Source organism: Halyomorpha halys, unplaced genomic scaffold (genome assembly GCF_000696795.3).
Source record: "Halyomorpha halys isolate HHAL.00 unplaced genomic scaffold, Hhal_1.1 Scaffold577.1, whole genome shotgun sequence".
Lineage (NCBI taxonomy): Eukaryota > Metazoa > Arthropoda > Insecta > Hemiptera > Pentatomidae > Halyomorpha > Halyomorpha halys.
The window spans coordinates 300,989-323,385 of NW_027113760.1; the positions used below are offsets into that span (position 1 = coordinate 300,989).

At 30.3% G+C, this 22,397-nt stretch overlaps 2 protein-coding genes across 6 annotated transcripts in view; one reads left to right on the forward strand and one right to left on the reverse strand.

Annotated features, from left to right (window-relative positions):
- LOC106684392 (large proline-rich protein BAG6) overlaps nucleotides 1-22,397 on the reverse strand; it is a 46,202-nt gene that overhangs the window by 9,813 nt on the left and 13,992 nt on the right. For all 5 annotated transcript variants that reach the window (XM_067051097.1, XM_014426447.3, XM_014426446.3 and 2 more), the window contains exons 8-13: nucleotides 19,537-19,699; nucleotides 17,924-18,100; nucleotides 16,832-17,000; nucleotides 2,413-2,541; nucleotides 1,583-1,852; nucleotides 1,045-1,257 (exon numbers count right to left, since the gene is read on the reverse strand). In XM_067051097.1, the coding sequence (XP_066907198.1) occupies nucleotides 1,045-1,257; nucleotides 1,583-1,852; nucleotides 2,413-2,541; nucleotides 16,832-17,000; nucleotides 17,924-18,100; nucleotides 19,537-19,699 (1,121 nt within the window). The remainder of the gene's footprint in view (nucleotides 1-1,044; nucleotides 1,258-1,582; nucleotides 1,853-2,412; nucleotides 2,542-16,831; nucleotides 17,001-17,923; nucleotides 18,101-19,536; nucleotides 19,700-22,397) is intronic.
- Nucleotides 4,456-11,389, forward strand: LOC106684396 (uncharacterized). The gene is made up of 4 exons (XM_014426451.2): nucleotides 4,456-4,796; nucleotides 5,151-5,271; nucleotides 6,142-6,327; nucleotides 11,186-11,389. The coding sequence occupies exons 1-4, from the start codon at nucleotides 4,545-4,547 to the stop codon at nucleotides 11,329-11,331; spliced, it is 705 nt and encodes a 234-aa protein (XP_014281937.1). The 5' UTR covers nucleotides 4,456-4,544; the 3' UTR covers nucleotides 11,332-11,389.

The window sequence follows — 22,397 nt, forward strand, 5'->3', positions numbered from 1 at the left end:
AAAATTAGTTTTTTGAATAACTGTAAGACTATACAACCTCATGGAACGTTATAATAATTTAACAACTCATTTTAAATATAATGATATCCTCTAAAATAGAAAATTATAAGTATCTAAATTGGTGTACTATTAGCAAAAATTTATACTTTGGATTTATGCGTATTTTGTAAATGTTCTATACAGTCTTCCATGGAAACAGGTTATCTTTATCTTAACATAAAAAGAACAAATACCACTGACATACTGAATATTGATCACTATATCCCAAACCGACAAGCCTATTTAACTGAAATTATTAATAATGGTTCTATACTGTATATTCTCTCTATACTGTATAAGTGCAGTAAGGCAGGTTTCAAAATAATTCATCCCCTTAAGTGGTTAAAATAAAATTGGTCTCTGAAAAATAATTTTTCAACTAGATAAATTCATTTAAAAGGTAAATTGATCCTCTATAAAACAAAACAAAGATAATCTAAATTGAACCAGTATTAACAGAAATGGGAACGTGTTATATATATCATCACTTTATTTATTTTCACTTTTATTACCAAGCAGATAAGTTCTGTACAAACAACATTTTTTTTTTAAATATATCATATCAACATATCATACAATAAGTTATGTGATAAGTGCAAGCTGTATATTTTTGTTTGTTCTTATTTTCATTATTGAGTTCCGTAAGTTAAGTTCCGATTATTTATTTCATCTTTTCAATTATATATACACATAGTATAATTGGCCTAAACTATCTTTTTAGTGTAAAGATTTAAATCTTTTGTAAAAATAAAGGTCACTCCACTAGTGACAATAACAGACATTCATAAAACATAATCAAAAAGGGCTATTTAATTCAAGGCAAGGTATCAAATTCCAGCTAGGGATTAGTACAATGGTGTGAAAGTTTAAAACATTCAGTTTAGGAAGCCAGACTTATGGTATTTAGTATAGACATTCATTTTAGTTTTAAAACCCAGATTAAAAAGGATTAAATTAAATGGATTTGAAATAAGTAGTTCATCCCATAAAACAACTGAGGCCTACCTGATAACAGATTGGAAAAAAGATTGACAACAGATGGAGCCTCAGAGGCAGCTCTCGGAGGACTCTCGGTTGATGTACCAGTAGACTGGCTTGTTGAACTTGTAGTGTTGCTATTAGCAGATGTTTCTTGACCCTCTGCTCTCCTCCTGGTCCCATGGATGTGATGGGAATTGCAGGGTAGAAAAGGATCAAAGAAACCCGGGACTCCCATTCCTAAAAATGAAACAATTATAATAATATTTGAAGGTGTAAACAACACGAATTTGTTCAAAATATAAAGTGTTAGAAAAGGAGAGATCAGGAAATATATAGGTAATATTTAAGCTTTTAACAGAAGTTCTGAAAGTGACAAAGAGAACATTTAGAACTTAAGAAAGGTGGCATTGTATCTGACGAGGGGACTGGAACTTGTAATAATGCCCTGAGTTTGAAGAGCATTGAACATTAATTTTTTTAAGCTAGTCCTTATACTATATATTAAAAAATTGCAATATTATAGCCCCTATATTTTATTATACATTAAAAATAAAAAAGTTACCTTGAAAGCCAGGAGTTATGTGAACATGGGGTCGTGTAGTAGACCTAGTCTGAGTGGAAGTAGTAGGCTGAGTGGTAGTGTTGCCTCTAGCCTGGCTATTAGTAACGTTGGAATCGGTGCTTGCAGAAGGTTGGGAAGTTGAACTACTACTACTTCCTCCAGTGCTACCGCTTCCACCCATCATATGGCCAGCAAGAGCTTGCATCAAATTTTGTAAAAACTCTGGTGGTGGGGGACTACCCCAAGGAAATGGCCCAGCTGTTATTGTGCCTACGGAAAAAACAAAATAATGCAATAATACGAACATAACTACACATAAATATTTAAATTAATGCTAGACAAATATAAAAGTTTAATTTAATATTATAGTCTCAAATTCTTATTATATATAAAATTTCTTTTTTTTTTTTTTTATTGACTTTTGTCTATAAAAGTTCTTCTTCTCAGAAACTATCACTGTTCAAAAAAATGGAATGTTCGTAAGTCCTATTGATCATTTTAAAAACAATACAGTGAATAATATGATTCCACAGCAAGTAAAATCAAATTTCTTGCTGTTTCTAACCTCTTATTCATATTACAAAATGTTGTACTTTTTGAAAAGACAATGAGGAAAATAAAATGGTTTGATCAAAAGAAAGGGAATTGACAAGCAAGAACTTGTTATCCAGAAAATATATAAAATCAAAATGTTTAAATAACAAAAGTAGTGGCTGCCAACCAACCATAAAGACGATACAATATTTGATTTAAAAATAGTATCCAAAACTAAACTAACAATAAGATTTTTAAGTATTTTCAGTAAAATTATTTTCCAGAAAATATATTACCAGATGTCTCCGATGATCCTTGGCTAGTGTTTGTGACCAATGTAGCTTCCATTGAGTCTATAGTAATAGCGCCCTGGCCAACATCCATATAAAACTCAAAATTCCCTTGTCCCAAGTTTCCACCACGACCTGAGTGAAAAATAAATATGATGTTAAGAACAAAAATATTTAAACATAAAAATAATGAAATGAAAAACAGGAAAATATAAATTAAAAAAGTAACAAGGAAAAACATGTTACATTATTGAAATATGAAACCCTACCTAAAATTAAATAAATTTTCAAGAGTCAAACATAATTATACATTAATTTTAAAAAGAATAGAAATACTAGATAGTAAAAAATTGGTCTGTTTGACAACACCACTATTTCAAAATCATATAATTTCAATGAAATTAAATTAGAGAGAAAACCATCTTGCCAACTAGGATCTAAGACTCAATAAAAAATGAAATCATAATCTAGTTAACAGGTGTTATTAAGCTGAAAATACAAAGATACTAAGTATGAAAGTACGTTCAGCACAAGGGCATTTAAAATGTTTCTTCGACAAACTCATAACTAAATCTTTTAAAAAACAAATGTTACTATCACATTGGGTATAGTGGTTTGGAGCTTGATGCATAAAAAAACTTAGCTCAGAATACAGACCTCTGTGAATAATATCAAAAACACAGAACACACATCTTAACACAGAACCGCCTTTTTGGTGGTCCTAAAAATCTTTACTAACCAGTTAGTTGATTAAAAATCCTGACCGACGTATCCTAGTAATTATTATTGTATAACAAATTAAATTCTCAATTGGATCAGCACCAACTATGGTCATAAACCAAATAAATGTTTAAAAAGTTTTCAAGAGTCAAAACATTCTCTAAATCTGAGATGAAGTACTGAATATGATCCCACACTTAATATAGAAAAGTTTTGGTAATCCCAAAACTCTTGCAAAACAGCTAATCAGTTTGATAACGTAATAATTCACAAATTTCAGGTATTTTTTACCCATTAGCTCCTAAATTGTGTATTCTTGTGACAAAGAGCAATAAATTCTTCTTCAATTGAGTAATATAATTTAATTATTTGACCAAGTGCTCTGGTTGTTCCTTGGGCATAAATAGATGGCCTGAAGTGCTCTTTTATAGACTAACTGTTTACAACTAGTAATAATTTATTATTATTTGTAGTTTTACACATATATATGAATAACATGTATAAATATATATTAATTTGTTATAGTACAACTTGTTCATTAGAATATACTATTCGGGAGTTATAGGTGAAAAAAATCTATAAGACATAAAACTTTGTACCTTTATCTTATTAATTTTATCTACTTAGTAAGAGTTTAAGGACTTCCAATTCTAAATCCAAGAATCAGAATGGGTTATAAGTATTATTTATTTATTCAAGCCAATGACAAATATTTATTTCTGTTACTGATAATTTATAAACATATGTAGAACTTGTCTTTCTGTTAGTGGAGGCCGACGGTTCGGCTTATAAGGGAGTTGAACTGTATTAGCAGTCAGGCTGGTATTGGAGCCGCACACAAGAGTAATAGCAAACATACAGTACAGTCATCATTCATGTCATACCAGGGATGAAGCCAATAATTTATCCAACAAGCAAGTTTTTCTACTTCCCAAAAGCTGGGCGAATCTTAGGAGGATCTCTTCAACAAAAACAATTAAAAATTTCTGGGCAAGATTTGAGCCTGACTCCCAGGAAGTTGGGGAAGTTAAGGGAGTACCTAAGTATATAATAATAAAATTCAAAGGCCAGTGGAAAAAATAATTGTGTATAATTCAAAATAAGGTTTTCTGATCAAAGCTATCTTATTAGACTTATAATAATATTCCTAACTTGTTTAATGTTTACACTTAAAGCATTGGTGAAAGCATTATGGCACACAAAATTAGTAAATTTTTTTGTAATTGAGATATCAATCTTTACTTCCTAAAAAACAGAAAAGTGCAAATATTTAATAATAACTCAAAGAAGTCACATGTTTCAGTTTATATTTTAGAAGTAGTTCAGTAACCATGGATACAAAACATTTAGAAAACTAAATAATAACTAATACTAAATGCGTAACTAAAATCAACAGTTTAAATATAGAATACCAAACAATGTGTGAGAAGAATAATGAAGAAACTTGTACAACAGGAATAAATTATAAATGTTATAGCCCAGGGATTGATGCGAAAACTGACCATGTTGAGGGAACATACATTCCAGGCAATGACTGGACTCAACAAATGTACAAAGTAAAAGAATATGGAATACCCTCAACCGGCTATTTACATCCTCCAACTGTTAGGCCACCCCCATCATTTGTAGAACCGTTATTTGTGGAACTTCCAAATAAATTTGTAAAAGATGTAAGTATATTTTATAAGTTTAGCTTAAGCTAGCGTATTTTGTTTTACAACAGAATCGTAGCTACCAGACTAAGTGCCTAATGTGATATAATATCCATTATAGATTTAATTGTAACAAATATACTGGTCACTCAGATTCTTTGAAGGGATAGAAATTTTGCAAACAGAAGCAAATAATGAAGAAAAATTTATTGTTTTGATATTTTTGTTAAAAAAACAAACAACATTTTTAGAAGATGATCCCAATTTAATAAAGTTTATTAAAATTGAGAATGCAAAATACACCTTTTAGAAGGTTTTAGTGTTTAAGAACAAATCTGAATGATGAATAAAACAAATTTCCTTAAATTTCAGCTCTACCTCAAATATCCATTTTTAATTCCAAAAGGTATTAAGCCAAAAGATTTCGAAAGAGTTGGTCAGAGATCATACACAGGCGATTTTGATGATTTGACAACCTATCAAGTGGACTATGGTAAAATTTAAAAAATCTATTTATTACAACTAAACAAATAGAATAAAACTAATATTTATAATTGAAGTGAAAGGATACCAAATGATTAAATTAAATATGACTGATTCTCAATAAATAGCCTTAATTCCTCTATCTATCGTAGTTAGATAGGTAGGAACTTGACTCCTCTACACTATCTGGATAAAACCCGTCTCGTAGGTAATGCTTTTTCCATGCCTTTGAAGCTTCTAAAAAGGCCAAAATCACTGTTTTGGGTTGTTTTTATTTTGCATTGAGAGAGGGAGAGAGGAAGGGAAGGTAGAGAGAAGGGAGGAGATAGAAGGAGAGACATTTTTCTTGTTCTTACATCCTAATGAAGAAGAAATGAAAAAACAAAAATGAAAAGGGAGGAGCTTGCTCAAAAATGAAATTATCTCCAAACAGAGACGTTTTATAGCTGTGAAATTCTCCTAATGCAGCCAATGGAAATCAATTGAAGCATGCATGGTTGGAAAACCTTATTCGAATGGCAGCAATCCATCACTCCTATTTTATAAGATTATTTTCATATCGTATCATTCTCACAGACAGCTTTTCCACCAACGGGTTAAGTAAGCAAAACAACCCTGCCGATTTTCCGGTTAATTATATTTTTTTTAATTAAACAATAAACTTGGGCACATCTACTTATTAAATAAGAATGAAAAATGGAGATGAGAGCAGAAAAGAAGAAAAATCTCCATTTAAAGTAAGAGGGATCCTCAGACAAAATTATTCATCCACTGCTATAAACATGTAAAACATAGTAAATAAAAAAACATAAGGTAAGATATAAACAAAGGAGACCGGAAAAATAGACAAACCTGAAAATAACTGAAAACTTATTTTTAGGAAATAAAAGTTTCCCTGAACCTCCAGAATTGGTAGAAGCTAAAGGACTAGCATTGCCAGAGCCAGACAAACCAGCAATCAGGATGCCAGGTGTACCATACATGCCACTTTGCAGAAGGCCCTTACCTAGGACTGAGGCTGTTGATGTAAAAGCAAGAAAACAAGCAAAAGAAGCTCTAGAAAAAAGTAAGAGCTACATACTGTAATCTTTCCTAGCAGGTTCTACTTATTCTATTGTCATTAGAAAATAGTTTAATTAACCATACCCGATCATAGACCTGCAATACACACTATGAGTCTATGAAAAGGTAGGTAGTACAAGCCAAAAGTGTCAATTTGGCAGCTATTGCTACGACTGGTCTAAAGCAGTGGTTAACTACAGTTACACCCATTAGCAAAATAGAGAAACATACAGTCATACTATTCTACTACAAACTAATTAATTTGTTTTTCTTGATTTTCATTTGTACCAATGCTATATTCAGTATTTTTTTAATGTAATTATTGAAATAAAATATTGCATAAATAAATTTCATGCTATGTTTCACGACCCAGCAAGGAGAAAACTAAGCAACACTTCTTGCTGTGTTCACACTAAACTCGGCTAAAATAGCAGATTGAAAATGGTATTTAATACAACTAAAAGTATTCTTGCTCATCCTTATTACTAAACTCTTGTGCTTCGATTAGTTCCCAAATGAAGCTATCAAACTTTTACACATTCTTCTCATTTTAGTATGTACCCTATCTCTGAGGTAAATAAAATCAAAAGAGATCCTGAAGGTCCTCGCATTCTTGTCTAATGTAGGTTTAACGGAGGTCTCTTTTACCTAGATTTAAAATAAATGACTTCCCAATAGTGTCCTATGCATCCGAAACATGAAGAGTCTATCAACAAAATAAATATGGAAAAATCCCAAGTATTTATTCATAGGTACTGAAGAAAAATACTACTAGCCTTACCTACCTTTCTTTTTTTGCTTTCCTAGCCATTATAGCATAGGGGGTACTAGTCTTTTCTACTTTCTTTTTCCGCTTTCCTAGCCATTTCTAGCATAGGGGGTACTAGTCTTTCCTACCTTTCTTTTTCCTTTTTTCGCTTTTCTAGCCATTTTCAGTATAAGGGGTACTAGTCTTTCCTACCTTTCTTTTTATCCCCCGCTTTCCTAGCCATTTTTAGAATAAGAGCTTTCCTACCAAATACCTTCCACTTACAATGGTTTTAGAATTTTCTCTTTAGTCTGCTATCCTCTCTCTAAGCCAAATATAGTTGAGGAAAGTCATCTACCTATCTCTCTCTTAAACACAATATTATAACAAATACGCTTGAGACTAGATTTTTATGCAATTACATATTTTGCTCTCTTGGTTTAAATTTAGCCAAACCTGAACAGAAATTTGAACCATGAAAAGGACTTTCGTAAATAATTCTACATTGCAAAAAATTGGAAATTTTAGGCTTACTGCATGATTTTTTTTTATTTTAGGGTTTTTCTGAATGATTTCATTATTTAAGTTTCAAATAAGAAATATTTTTTTCATTTACATATTTGTCAGCGATACTTACAAAATCAAATAAATAATAATGGGCGAAACGTTGGCTCAATAAAATAGTATAATTATTTACTATTTGAGTTTTTTTTAGAATTAATCAGTGGTCTTAGATAACTAAGAAAAAATTCTAGTAATAATAAAACAAAAGATTGTTAAAAACAGTAATAATAAAGTTTTTTAGAAACTTATTACAGAGTTAAACTAGATTATTTCATCTGACTTTGTCGCGGTTAGTTAAAATTTTTTATGTCAGTTATCAATCTTTCTTTTTGGTTGAAGAGTTAGTGACCTACTGAACAAGTGAGCAAACCCTGAATTTCAGATTCCCCCAGAAATGTAGAGTGATTTTGGTAAACCACTACTTTTACAAGAAATAATTTCTATCTACTCATTGATAACGAAAAGGTTCATCGTAAAATACTAAATAAAGTTTTCAAAAAGTACCAGTTTTCTCAAGTTAAAATAAACATATAATTTTTTTTAAGATATTCAGTTCAGAGGCAATTGAAGATATGAGTGGATGAAGATGTTATGCAACAAATTTAAAAAAATTATTTTTCTTACAAATGAAGTATGTATAGTATTTTCATGTGGATTTCATCTTGGTAACAAGAACAACCCAACATAATTGAATAATCTCATGATAAAAAAGAAGATAGGTTGATCATGTTTTGAAAAAATTTGATTGATCCCTCTATTTCTCACTGAGAGGTGTTAGAAAGGTTATACTTCTTATAATTCAAATTTCTAAGAGGGTCTTTCTAAAGTTATAAATTTAGGTGATGGTAACTGGACATCTATTATTCACAAAAAATTATTATTAATAAGCCAATATATGGTCAGTTTGTTTAAATTTTGGAGGGTCCTTAAGAAGAGAAGAAATCTCTCAAATATTAACAACTTGATAATGTATTAGTTTTTTTACTAATAAATGATTAAGAAAAAGTTTAGTCGCTATCACCTTCATTTATTGTTACACTTACTCAGTGAAGGTTTCTGCATCTAAAATATATCTCCAATTAACTTTTATACTTGTAATTAGGGCACATGATAATTAATAGTCGAGCCAAAGTAATTGCAGTTACTAATTACAATCATTAGTAATAGCAATTACTTTATGCCCAGCACTGATGTGTAGGCATGCAGTAACATACCTTAGAAAAAATGCCTTCACTGAAAAATGAGGATGAATGGTGGTATGATGCAATAATATATACCTCTAATAAATCCAAGGGGATAGTGGTGCTGTAATAAGCAATGTAAGTCAACAAGTGGAATTAACTGGATCCCTGACACTTTGTTTGATTTCATATAGAATGACCTTAAGATGAACTGACAGTGACAAGTTCTTAATTTTAAAAGTAATATTGATTAAATAAATAGAAAAAATGAAATATAAAATTAATATGATAATAAAATGAAAAGTAATTATCAAAATTGTAATGCACTTAACAATAAAAGTCACATGAAATAAATAAAAAAGAAGTATAGAAAATAAAAATTATTTATTGGTCCTATAAGAAACGACAGGCAATAAGTCTTCAATAAATAAAATAAGGTTAAAATTAAATTATGAACGTTAGATGATGTTTATAAATTTTTTTTTTTTTTTAACTACTTCTCATAGATGTGGAATAAAATGCTTTATAATTTTGTTATTAAGATATAAAACGTAATTGGGAATATTAGTGAATTTGTTTAAAATAGTAATTTCTGTTAATCATATTATTTTAATAATATTTTGTATAAACCTTCATAATTCTTGGTTTTTCCCTCGTTTTAGCAATACCAAAAGTTAAATGATGGTTAACTTATTTCTTACCTATTATAAACCCAAATGCACTCTTTTATTTCTTTGCTATAAATTAAGTTTTTAATTCTAATTTAAAAATGTATGAATTTTGTTTGCACAAGAATATGATAGGACCAAAAAAAGAATTACGAAGCAACACAACTGCAATGCCAAAGATCACATATACTTGGGCATTTATATTTCTTAAAACAAAATAAAAGACCCATAGATATTTGTAATATATATTTTACAAATTATTGATTTTATACAAGAATAAATATAATTGTTGTATCCTTTTTTTTTCTTTTAACATTATTAACTATATAAACTAAAAAAAATAAATATGGTCCTGCTGCCAGAATGATAACACATAAATGTGCCCCAAGTTGAAAATGGTTGGGAACTCCTGGCCTACACTCCCAATCAATATTTATAATTTAATTCAAAATAAATTATATTACCTCTAATCTTCTTTTTAAATTTTTTTATAGAATGAAAGATTAAAATAAAGAAATTTGAAACTCCTCATTTGGAAATTCATTAAACTAAAACTATAAAGTCTATAACTTCAAATTATACATATAAAATAATGCTATGTTTATTACTTTTATGACTTATGTATTTTTGTTGGAAATGCAATTGAATTATTGGAATTTGAAATTCCCTCCATATTTTTTTCTATTGGATACTTTTTTGTAATATCTTCTTTTTTTTCAATGGAGATATAAATCCTGGATTTCTAGTCATACCAAAACAACAAGAAAAGAGCATAAATACATTTTTAAGATATCAAGTTGTACAATCATTGCAGTCTGGGGTGAAACTAAAGTATGCAGAAAATTGAAATTTATAAGATTGGTTCTTCAAGTTAATGGAGTGGACTGTATAAATAAATAAAATTATATTTAAAGCTATTGATTTGTACACAGTTTATAAGGAGTTCAAACCAAAAAGGTTATTGTTAGTATATATTATTGTTATATATATTAATTAGTATATATTATTGTTAGTATGTTATTTAATTTTGATCTATTTCTATTCTATTTCTTCTTAATATGTTTACCCGGGGGGATGATAAAAGATGGTCATGGATTGTTCTTCGGTTTGGTATTCTATTGGACTGTATTCTATTTGATGGTCAAAGATTTTTCTTCTACTAGCTCATTTTCTTCTCTTTCCGTTTTGTAATTCCCTGAGTCATATTCAAGCAAGTTGGGCTCAATTTAAAAATATTCAAATGATTCTACATAAATAAGGGCTGATCACAACAAAGTCGACCACTATACTAAAATTGGGTCAAAGGATTTTACAATTCTCGATTAAAATAAAGTGGAAGTTAATATTCCACTGACTTCAAGGAAACCATAAACCATAGTAGACCTTTGAGGAAAACTTATTTCCCACTGCCAATAAATTAATCTACTTATTTCTGACATTTTTTTATTTGCCCACTTTCGAAAATAAAACAAAAATGGGATATTAACCAATCAGAAATAGTTATTATAAAGTTATAGTTATAAAAGAGTGAGAAGTAGTTTTATCACTTTTATCAATTACAGAAAACGGATACTTAATGACATTCTTTTTTCTTTTAGATTTTACTTGATCTATAAATTCAATTTTTGGTTTTATAGCATAATAATTCAGAATATTATCCAACTTAAGAGATATTAATTAACAGTGCTTTCTTAATTACAGGATTAAGAAAAGCTCCAAAAATTCCAAAAAGGATAACAGAATATGAAGATAATTATAACACATTAACCAGATATTGGAAAAGGCATGGCTTGTACACTGAACCATACTTCTTTATCGCTCATAAGCCAACTTTACCAAAAGATTGAAACAACTTTTATAATAAAATTTAAACAAATATTGTTACCCTAGATACTTAGTTCCGCCAAGTAAATATTTAAATTTTATGTTTTATAAAATATTAATGGGCCTGTGAGAAATTTAAAAGTTGGAAGTTTGATAAAATTAAATGACATGAATTGAAAAGGTGAGGGCTAATTAAAATTATTTTCTATTACCAAAATATTTAAATATATTTATTAATAGATTGACTATCACAAAGACTAGTTACTAATTAATCCATTAAAATATTATGAATTTCAGTTTAAAAAAGTAATACTACAAAATAATACAAACTTGACATTTATTTTAGAAAATAATGTTAGTAAAATAAAATTACTGTAAGTACTAAAAATTAGAACTGGGAAAATAAAATTAGTAAAAACTTCATGATGATAGATGATAACTCTCTTTTTATATATTGAAAGTTTCAATGAAAATTACACAAAAAATTTCAGCAAAATCACAAAATCAGTATTTCACTGGTAGGAGCTTGGAGTAGGTGAAATCTTGATCACACACTATTAACTACATCTTATTTATTGTTTCTAATTATGCAATTACATGACAAACACTGATTACAGAAACTCATCTAACCACCCGCTCACGACTTTCTATACGATACTATTCAATCTACCGAACAGACCATCCCGATAATAGGAGCCATGGCGGAGCAGCAGTTATAATATGTACTAGTCTTAAGCATTATCCCTTGCCATCATATGCTACTCCCTATATACAAGCAGCTAGTATCCTACTTCCAAGTCAAAATAAAAACATCACCATTTCCGCAGTCTATTGTCCTCTTCGATTTTCTGTTACACCAGAACTTTTTCAAAACTATTTTTGTACTTTAGGAACCTGCTTTCTAGCTGGAGGTGACTTCAATGCGAAACATACCCAGTGGGGTTCTAGACTCTCTACTCCAAGAGGAAGAAGCTTGTTATCTGCCGTTCGGAATCTTAACCTATTCACTTTAGCTCCCCACTCCCCTACCTATTGGCCCATGTCACAGAGCAAGTTACCGGATCTTTTAGATTTCTTCATAGGTAAAGGTTTCAACCCCTGTTCATACAGAATTGAAATAAATTTCGAAATTTCATCTGATCACTGTGGGGTTTTTCTAACACTACACCAAACCTTGCAAAAATCGGATGGACAGTGCACAATAACAAAAGGATTGGTTGACTGACACTTTCAAAATCTTTTAACTGAACGGTTAACCATTCCTTTTTCGTTAGAGACTCCAACCGAAGTAGAAGATGCAGCTGAATTTCTCACTACTCAAGTACAACGAGCAGCTTATGAATCATCCACAATTCCTCCAGCTAAAAAAGATCACATCCTTCCAGAATACCCTTCTTTTATTAGACAACTAATAATGGAAAAACGAAGAGCTCGAAAACGATGGCACCGAACACAACTCAATGCAGACAAAAAGGAATATAATTATCTTAACAATAGGCTGAAAACGGAATTACGTTGTTTTAAAGTCAAACAATTTGATAATTATATTTCTTCTTTAAATATCGAAGACGGAAGTTTGTGGAGATCAACCAGAAAACTTCTCCGAGAAAAGCACACTTCCCATCCACTGAAAATTACTCCAACTGCTGCCTATGATATCACAGATGAACAAAAAGCAGAACAATTTGGTGACTATATATCCTCTACCTTCAGACCTAACTCACAACTCTATAATCCACAACATGACTCCATCATTCTATCATATTTAAATATACCTTTGTCACTTTCTCTGCCTCCAAAATCTTTCAACCCCAAAGAAGTACAAGAAGAAATCAGTAACCTACCAAAGCATAAGTCCCCAGGTTATGATACTTAATTACGTCTGAAATCATGCAGCACTTTCCCCAAAAGGCCATCGTATTCCTCACTGCACTCTATAACTCAGTGTTACGTACAACCCACCCCACTTTCCGATCCAGTGGAAATTCTCGATCATCATAATAATATTAAAGCCAAACAAGCCATCTCATTTACCATCTTCATATAGACCAATCAGTCTCCTTCCAATTTTCGCTAAACTTTTCGAAAAAATACTATATAAGAGAATACTACCTTTCATAGAGACAACCCTACCTCATCATCAATTCGGCTTCCGTCATCGCCATTCTACAACCCATCAACTTCATCGAGTCATAGACTTCATAGCTTCTGCTTTCGAAAAGAAACTATATGTAACAGGTGCCTTTCTCGTTGTACATAGAGTTTGGCATACAGGACTCCTTTATAAATTGAAAAGAGTTCTTCCCAGCACCTACTATCTAATCCTAAAGTCTTATTTAGAAGAGAGATACTTCCGGATTCGACAGGGCTCATCACTAACCTCATATTTCGCAGCAGAAGCTGGAGTTCCGCAGGGATCTATACTAGCGCCATTATTATACACTTTGTATACCTCCGATTTACCCACAATGGAACACTCTCATGGCCACATATGCTGACAACACAGCCATTTTAGCCAAGTATGGCGACCCAGCACAAGCCTCAGAACAATTACAAATACATCTAGCTCACATCCATAAATGATGTATCAAATGGAAATCAGGGATAAACATTGAGAAATCAGTTCAAATAACTTTTACGCTCCGTCTTGGTCTATGTCCTCCTGTTTTTCTAAACGAACAAAGTTTAACCCGGACAGACACAGTAAAATACCTTGGATTGACATTAGACAAACGACTTACATGGAGCTCCCACATAAAAATAACAAAACAAAAGCTTAATTTCCGACTTAAATTATTATTTCATCTTTTAAATAAACGATCAAAATTACCACTTTCAGAAAAACTAAAGATTTATACTTACCTTCTCAGACCAATTTGGACTTATGGTGCACAAATTTACGGATATGCCAAAAAAACTAACTTACTGCAACAGCTTTGATCAAAATTACTAAGACTGATCAGTAGCGCTCCCCCCTACATCAGTAACAAGAACTTACACAAGGACTTACGAACTCCCTACGTACAAACAACCATTAAATCATTATATAAACGGTTTCACGATGCACTTCCAACACACACTAACCCTCCAACTAATTCAAGGACTATCAACACTAGACTTACCAGATACGAGACAACGTTTACGAAGGAGCTGGAATAGGGACCTCTTAAATTGATTTTTAAATTTCAATTTTAATGGAGAGGCATCATTGGATGACTTTAACCTTCATGCCTTCATGACATTTTTTTTTAATTATTATTTTTTTTTTCTTTCTCTCTCTACATCTCATTCGCTGGTTGTAAAAATACTTTTACAGTTGTGAATAAACTAAATAAAGTAAAAAAAAAAAATTATGCAATTCATTAATTGAAAGTTCAAATTCGAAACATCCATTCTTAACATTAATTATGCATTTAAATTTAACCAATTGTACCGTTTATTTATTCAATATTACAATCCTAATTAAGATAAATAAAAAACATTTATGTATATTTTACATAATATTCTTGTTTTTCCATTTATCAATCAGTTTATTTATTAATTTTTTCAAATAAGTTTTTGTTTTCTTAACAGGGTTTCTAAAATCTGTAAATAATTATTAAAGATATAATTAGAAGTAATAGTAATAGTTTTTAAAGTTAATTTTTTTAACGTATAATAGTTTATTAATCATTTGTTGTTTTTTTTTTTTTGTTTTTTTAATCGAAACAAGCATTTTCAATTTTCCCTTTATTAATAGATAAAAATTGAATCTAATCTAGTAACAATAATAACTAAAATAATAGAAAAACAAAACAAATCTTTTAAAAAATAAATCTAAAAAAAAAATTAGCATATAGTAAACCCTCTTCCCCCTTTTTTTTCCTGCCAACTTTCTAGAAACAATTTGATATTGATTTTTACAAAGAAAATATATTGTTAAAATTTTTAATAAAATACATATTAGTTGAATTTTTAATAGAATTTTGGGTTTATAAATAAAGTTGGTAACAAAATACCTGAAATAGTACTCAAGAGCCTAAGTGGAGGGACTTTGTCTAATATCTAACCTGACTATTTTGTAGGCGAGAAGAAATCTTACCCCATTATAAAATTTACATTATCTATATTATGGTGAGATTTACACAAAGCTCAATGCAGTAGTAATAAAAATTAAAATGAATACAAATGAAATAATAAATAAAAATTGCTGGCCAGAGCGAAGTAATCATTTAACTTTTAATGGAAAGAGCTAAGCAGCACATAAATATACACTGCATAATAATTTCTCTTCACCAAGTTTCTTTCAATCTTTAATTTTCAAAAGTAACTCTCCAAGAATTTAAGAAAATTGAAGAATTATATTATTTAAATTATAGGACAGGAGTGGCCAATTAGCCGATCGCTTTGGTTGATCGTCGATCGCTAGCAACGTCTGGGGTGGAATCCCGTGTACCCTGGACTTTGAAGCGATTGTAGAAGACATAAATTTCTAGTAATAGTTTCAAACATATTTCATATTTATCAAAAGTTATAAATTATCCATGTTCTTTTAATTCCCCACAGCGAGCTATTGATAGATTAGCGAAAAGTAAGTCATATTATTCTTTCATCATCCATTTTCCTAGCCCAAAAAAAAAAGAACACGAAAGTGGAATATTGAAATCAAATTATCAGCCATACTGTGCAGCTTTATAACAACTTTTTCATATTTACGAACAAATAGTACAACTTATACATTGGAGTTAATAAAAAAATTAAAATGCATTTTAAGTTAGTAAAAATCAATCTTGAAAAAGTGTTGGAAAATCGAATTTTTAGGTAACGCATGGAGGGAATGCTGCTATCAAAAGTTGGGTCTGGAAATATATTTTCTTCATGAGCATGTATCTCGAAAACGTAATAACTAATTTAAAAAATACAAAAAAATAGTTTTGAACATATATTTCTATATATATGCTTCAAGTTATTCAACTTGAGAATTAATTTACAGGCATTTTGGAAATGATACTGCGTTCTGTCAGATGATAAGTAATTACGCTGGTGACATTGACGGTACCTCATGCAAATAAAATTTCTAATCAGTATAATAGTTACAAAACTTTTTCTTTTGAGTAATTTGGCAATGGCAAAGTATGCACGATTCTCAGCAATAATACTTCTGATTACTTCTCTTTCGTTCTAGCTATCATTGATAAATAAATAGAGATATTGGAAGCTGTGAACAACCTAAAATCTTATGTACCCATACCTATTGCAGCTGCTGATATAATCGCTGGTTAGTACAAGGCAAATACTTCCCTCTCCTCTACTCAGAACTAGTTCCTTTTTATCTCAATGCTTTTAAAAATAAATGAAGGAATACACAGTGGACAAACAAATATATGTATCAATATAATAGAATGTATGATTTTTTGACATACCTTGGCCCCAATATACATGAAAAAATAAACTAAATCTGTATACAGAGATAACTAATGAGTCTGAAATTTTAAATGATAAGCAAGTTAAATATAATGAACACTTAAGCTAATTTAAACTTACTGCCAGATTGATTTGGAGTTGTTTCTGGTTGAGAGGTGGGAGGTCTAGTTTCTTCCTGAGGAGCTTCAGTTCCTACCGTTGGTTCATTATTCGATCCTGTTTCAGTCGTTGCAGCAGAACTTGTACTCTGACTACCTTGGCTCAGGTTCCCTCCAACGTTGAGCTGCGCCTAGAACAATTAAAATAATAAGATCATATTATCAGAAGAAAAGTGAATAACTTACACATCTATTATAAACAAAATAATAAATTTGAAAGGAATATGGTCTGGGTGCGGTCAAAAAAACTCAAATAGTAGAATATACTATTTGAGTTTTTTTGTCCGCACCCGGACCATATTCCTTTCATCTTTACACACGGTCAATCAATATCTTCCAAAATAATAAATTATGTTTGAATAAGAGTAAATAATAAACAGAACAAACTGATTATAAAGGAAGGGATAGGATCCATGAGCTTACTGTAAAGGTTTTAAGTTTATTGTATTTAACAGAAACTATCGTTAAAATATATGTTTGATTTCTCTCTGTTGGTATAGGAATATAAGGGAGAGATCTACATAACTGTTGAGAGGCAGTGTCGAAAAATTGTTAATAATTTCATAATTTACTGGGTTTTAAAATTTCAATGGTTTTCTGAAATAGTGATTCAAATAAAATTAAACATTGAAAAATGTTGGTTTTTGGTAATGTTTACTTTATGATGAAAATATAATAAAATATAAAGGGAGATGGCATGAATAGATTGCTTTGGAAGAGGATTTAATATACCATCATCTATCACTTCTAAAATATTTTTTTTCATGTTAATAAATTGAATCAATTAAAACCAACTGTGTCGTGAAATAGGTTATCACCAAAAAATACACCAGTCATTTGAGCCAACAGTTAAATGGAGGATTAAGAATGCAGAAAAAAAGAATAAGTGACATTCGAAGGAAATGGAAACTTGGAGACATAATTCAAAGTCATCAACTATTATTCAAAGAGATTGTTGAAATAACCATAAATAAAATATTGGCATGATGAATAAAAAATGTAAAAATATTTATGGATTAATTTTAACAACTTAACAATTTTAAGAAGTACAAACCTGAATTGGTATTCCTGTTTGTAGTACAGCTGAATGTTGAATGAGAACTGGCCGGCATCGGAGACGTCGTGGGGGAGGTTGAGAAAAGTCACACATAATATCACTTATGGCATGATAAGCATGTGCAAGAAAATGCATCATTTTGGAAACATGATCAAATAATCTCTGTGCTTCAGCCTAAAAAAATAATACAAAGAACAGAAATGCAATAAATTCATGAAAAAAATTTATTATAAAGAAAGAACCAATCACATTAATCAAGACATACAGTGAAACTTCATTTAGCAACACAACCCTTAGCCTTACATAGGTTGTCTAGAAAACAGGTTTGAAGAAATTTCATGACATTTTCATAAAATTCATTTTTAGAATAGAAAAAAGCAAAGTTTACTTGTATTGATCATATTTGTCACTTCACTAGGGATGCATTAAATGCTAATGATTGGACATTATTTACTACCATCATTATTTCTACAATAATATACAAAAATTGACTTACACGTACAATTCTGTAACAGATAGTATTTAGAATAAATTAAATTAAATAAAAAAATTATTTGGATAAAATATTATTTTAGCATTTGGCATAATGATCTATGGTACAATGTTGAGCATGATATAGGTATATGAAACCTCAAACAGCTGCCATTGTGAAACAAAATATTGATAATATCGTGTTCTTGAGGATCATTCTACAGTTACTTATAGCTTTAGTGTAGACTTTCTGACTTAATAAAAAAGAGTATTATTTACTCAAAATATCTTGCTCCTTTCAAGTTGATATTTCTACCTCTGTTTTTAGAGATTGTGATATATAAAATATTACACATTCCTACATATTATAAAAAAAAAAGAAAAAGAAAAAGCCATTTAAGATGTTACCCACAATTGCAATCCCATTAGGAAAGACCAAGTTGCTGACTTGATTTAAAACAAGACAAGCTGAGTGAGGTTATTTAAATTGAAAACCTTTTGTTGACTGGACTGAGGGGTAATTTTAATTATATGATGTGGTATCTGACTCCAGAGTCTAATACATAATAATATTCATCATTAATTTGTGACATTCCAAGCATGAAATCAGTGCAAGAATTGTTTAGGCGCCTCATAAAATAATAGTTGAGAGCCACCCATTATTTAGGCAATTCAATCATCTGTGGATGACGTCTAGAAGAGCAACATCAGCATAGAGCCTTGGCATCCAATACCGCAGAAAACATTCTTAATATTTTTAAATTAGAGCATTCTTTATAAAATAAAGAGGGAAAACAAAAATATTGTAATATATACGACATTATCTACTAAGGATAGATCCCACTGTGATCATTTATCAACTAATAGAGACTCAGAACAGTCTATTTAGTTTACATGAGTTGAATAAAAGATATTAGTATTGTATGGAACTAACATCGCTCTCCAATGTCTGATGTCAGTAATAACATTATAACATTGGTTAGTGGGAACCATTGCCGTTAGTACAGGATATAAAAGATTTTCTACATCACAGCAAATGTGTAAAGAAGACTAGTGTTTAATATTATTAACTACTATAGATACATCATTGAATTTACCATTCCACAATAAATTGACATTAATAAAAATACCAAACTTACTGGGTTTTCTAAAACAGGGTCAGTTCTAACAAGATCATGAAACCTTTCCAAATGTGGAGAAAGACGTCTTTCAATATCTCTAATATATGCTATTAATTCTGCCATATGAACTGGACCAGGGAATCTATATCTGCCATTACGTGCATTGTCAGTTGACTCAGTCCTTTAAAAGAACACAATAAACATAAATAAATTAAAATTTATTGAGAAAAACACAACTAAATGATTTTTGACAGTACTTAAGTAAGAGGTTAACACATTAACAATAAGACAGGCATTTACTTTGTGTTGCCTTTTAAATATTGATTGATATAGTTAATAATCTTTTCAAACCTAAGTAATACTAAAAGCACAACCAGTTTGTTGTCTTGATTTGATGAAGTTTTAACTGCGACAACCATAATTTAGAGAAACCGAGCTTTAGAGTTATAATCTCATATTAAAAGTTGTCTCTAGATGGGACTATATATGTCACAATATCAGTTCCTTAATTGTTCAACCGATGGCACTGAGATTTATTTGAAACCTTTGTCATAAGTTATTTCTAAGGGAATCACACAATTTTGGCTACTTTATCAGTTAGGACCTTGTCACACTGAAATGGTGAACCACTTATACTGGGTTAATATGTTTTCTTTTTAACAATAAGTCATCTTGCGATTTCAATCACAAATGAGGAGTATCCTACCAAAAGTTAATACATCTGCTTTTGAAAAGTTTTTTTTCTACTAATTAAAATTCAATACAAAAAACTTATTCAGTTTATTTTAAAATTTTAATTTTCCCTGGTCTAAGAGTAGTAAAAAATGAATGCTTTCAACAAAAATTTGATTTATCTACATGAGATGCTCACAATATAATTTTTAACTTTACTTTTCAAAGTGGATATATTGACTAATGATAGAAAACTTCTCAAATGAAATAATAAATTAGGAGATCATTGCCAACAATGATAACAACCAACTGTTCAAGTATGAAGAACAGAAGGAATTGGGGATATATTAATACTAACAGAATAGAAATAATACATCTAATAACCACATAAAAATCAATTGAAAACTGATAATAGCCAAAGTGTGATTAAAAAGGAATTTAGGATTTGTGAGGTTAGTTATGGAAGTAACCAGATTTTTCACAAGCCTTCATTATCTCTTTTAGACACTGTGTCTGATAGATGGGATGTCTGATCCCACAGATGAGCTCAATATTAATTTATAACAAACAAATAATCAAGACCTGAGGGAAAATTAGGGATGGATTTATTTATACTGATGCTCAGGTTAATTGATTATTAAGCAGAACATGGTTATAGTTAAATTTAAAAGTTTTGTATTATATATAAGTTCAATAATAAGGTTGGTGAATAACTACATAAAATGTTAATCATTGATACATTAAGAAATCTTTTTCTCTCTTAACCACTTATGCTGTAAATACATACCGTGCACGTTGAGATGCTTTTGTTCCAAAACCGTCAGTGACATGTATACCATGTTGATAGGCATATGCCACAGAAACAAAACCAACGTGTGCGTCATGTCAGCTAACAGCTGGATTGTTCATCAATATTTTAGAAATCAATTAGAATCAATGGGTTATGTTGTAGGGATTTTTTTTACACAAGAATTTTTGCAATTTGCAATAAATCTCATTACAACGCTTAAAAATTTAATAATAGATTTTTTTATTTCAGTCTTCTCAACATATTTTATAAAATGAATGACTTGAAAAGTACAAACAGAAAGCGATTAGTAATTCCGTCTGATAGCGATATAGATAGGGACTGCGAGGAAATTGTTTGTCCTGTTCGGGATCGGAGTAGAATTATAGTATCTGACAGTGAAGAAGAAAGTGAGTGTAAATTGTGAAATTAATTGTACATCTGATGGATAGACATGGGAAAATAAGGAAAATGAAAGCAAAATTTGGCAGTACTCACGGATTTCTGGAATGAACATAGAATTGGGAGAACGATTCACGGCTTAGCAAATGCTAAATCAATTTTTATTAAAAAATTCTTGGAATATCATTGTCACAGAAAGCAATCGTTACATGAGTCAAACAATACGAGATGTAACCCAAAAATTAAAGCTATCTGAAGAATATTGAAGACATGAATTTCATGCTTACTTTACGTTAGGCATCTTGAGGGCACAAGTAAAATCCTGAATGTCCAATGGGATTGGTCAAGAAGTATTATCCAGACTCCCTTTTTTCCAGAAAGCAATGCCATTGCGGAGATTTGCGCAACTTACCCGTTTTTTACACTTTTCAAATAATGAAGTTGGAGATAAAGATGATCGTTTATGCAAATTAAGAGTTATAATAAATTAGCTCAATGAAAAATTTATAAGTACTTATACTCCCGATGATTATGTATTATAAGAGGAATCTCATGAAATATACTGATTGATTGTCATAAAAACAGTTCAATTTGTCAAAGAGGGCAGGTTTGGAGTAAAGTTTTTAAGAAGTGAGAGTCTAAATCAGGATATTGTATGAAATTTAAAATATACACAGGCCATGATAAAGTTTAAAATTTAATCATCAGTGCTTCTGAAAATGTTAACATGTTTATGTGCACATCAATAGCTAATTTCAGACACACCTTATTTATGGATAACCGGTATTCTTCGCCAAACTTGTTTCAAAAATTGCATTCCATGCAAACCAATGCCATAGGGACAGTAAGATGTAACAGAAATAATAAGTTAATTAAATACCGAAAGAGCTCACAACGATAAAACTGAAAAAATCAGAAGCTATTTCAATATCGTGCAAAGGTATTTTAGCTGCAAAGTGGAAGGACAAAAAAGATATATATTTATTGTCCACGAAACATAAAAAAATTGAAATGATGG

Bases quoted from the DNA above. Each gene is read 5' to 3' on its own strand.
- LOC106684396 (XM_014426451.2), top strand. From the start codon at position 4,545: ATGTGTGAGAAGAATAATGAAGAAACTTGTACAACAGGAATAAATTAT. The intron at 4,797-5,150 runs GTAAGTATATTT...CTTAAATTTCAG, and splicing joins CAAATAAATTTGTAAAAGAT to CTCTACCTCAAATATCCATT. The intron at 5,272-6,141 runs GTAAAATTTAAA...ACTTATTTTTAG, and splicing joins AACCTATCAAGTGGACTATG to GAAATAAAAGTTTCCCTGAA.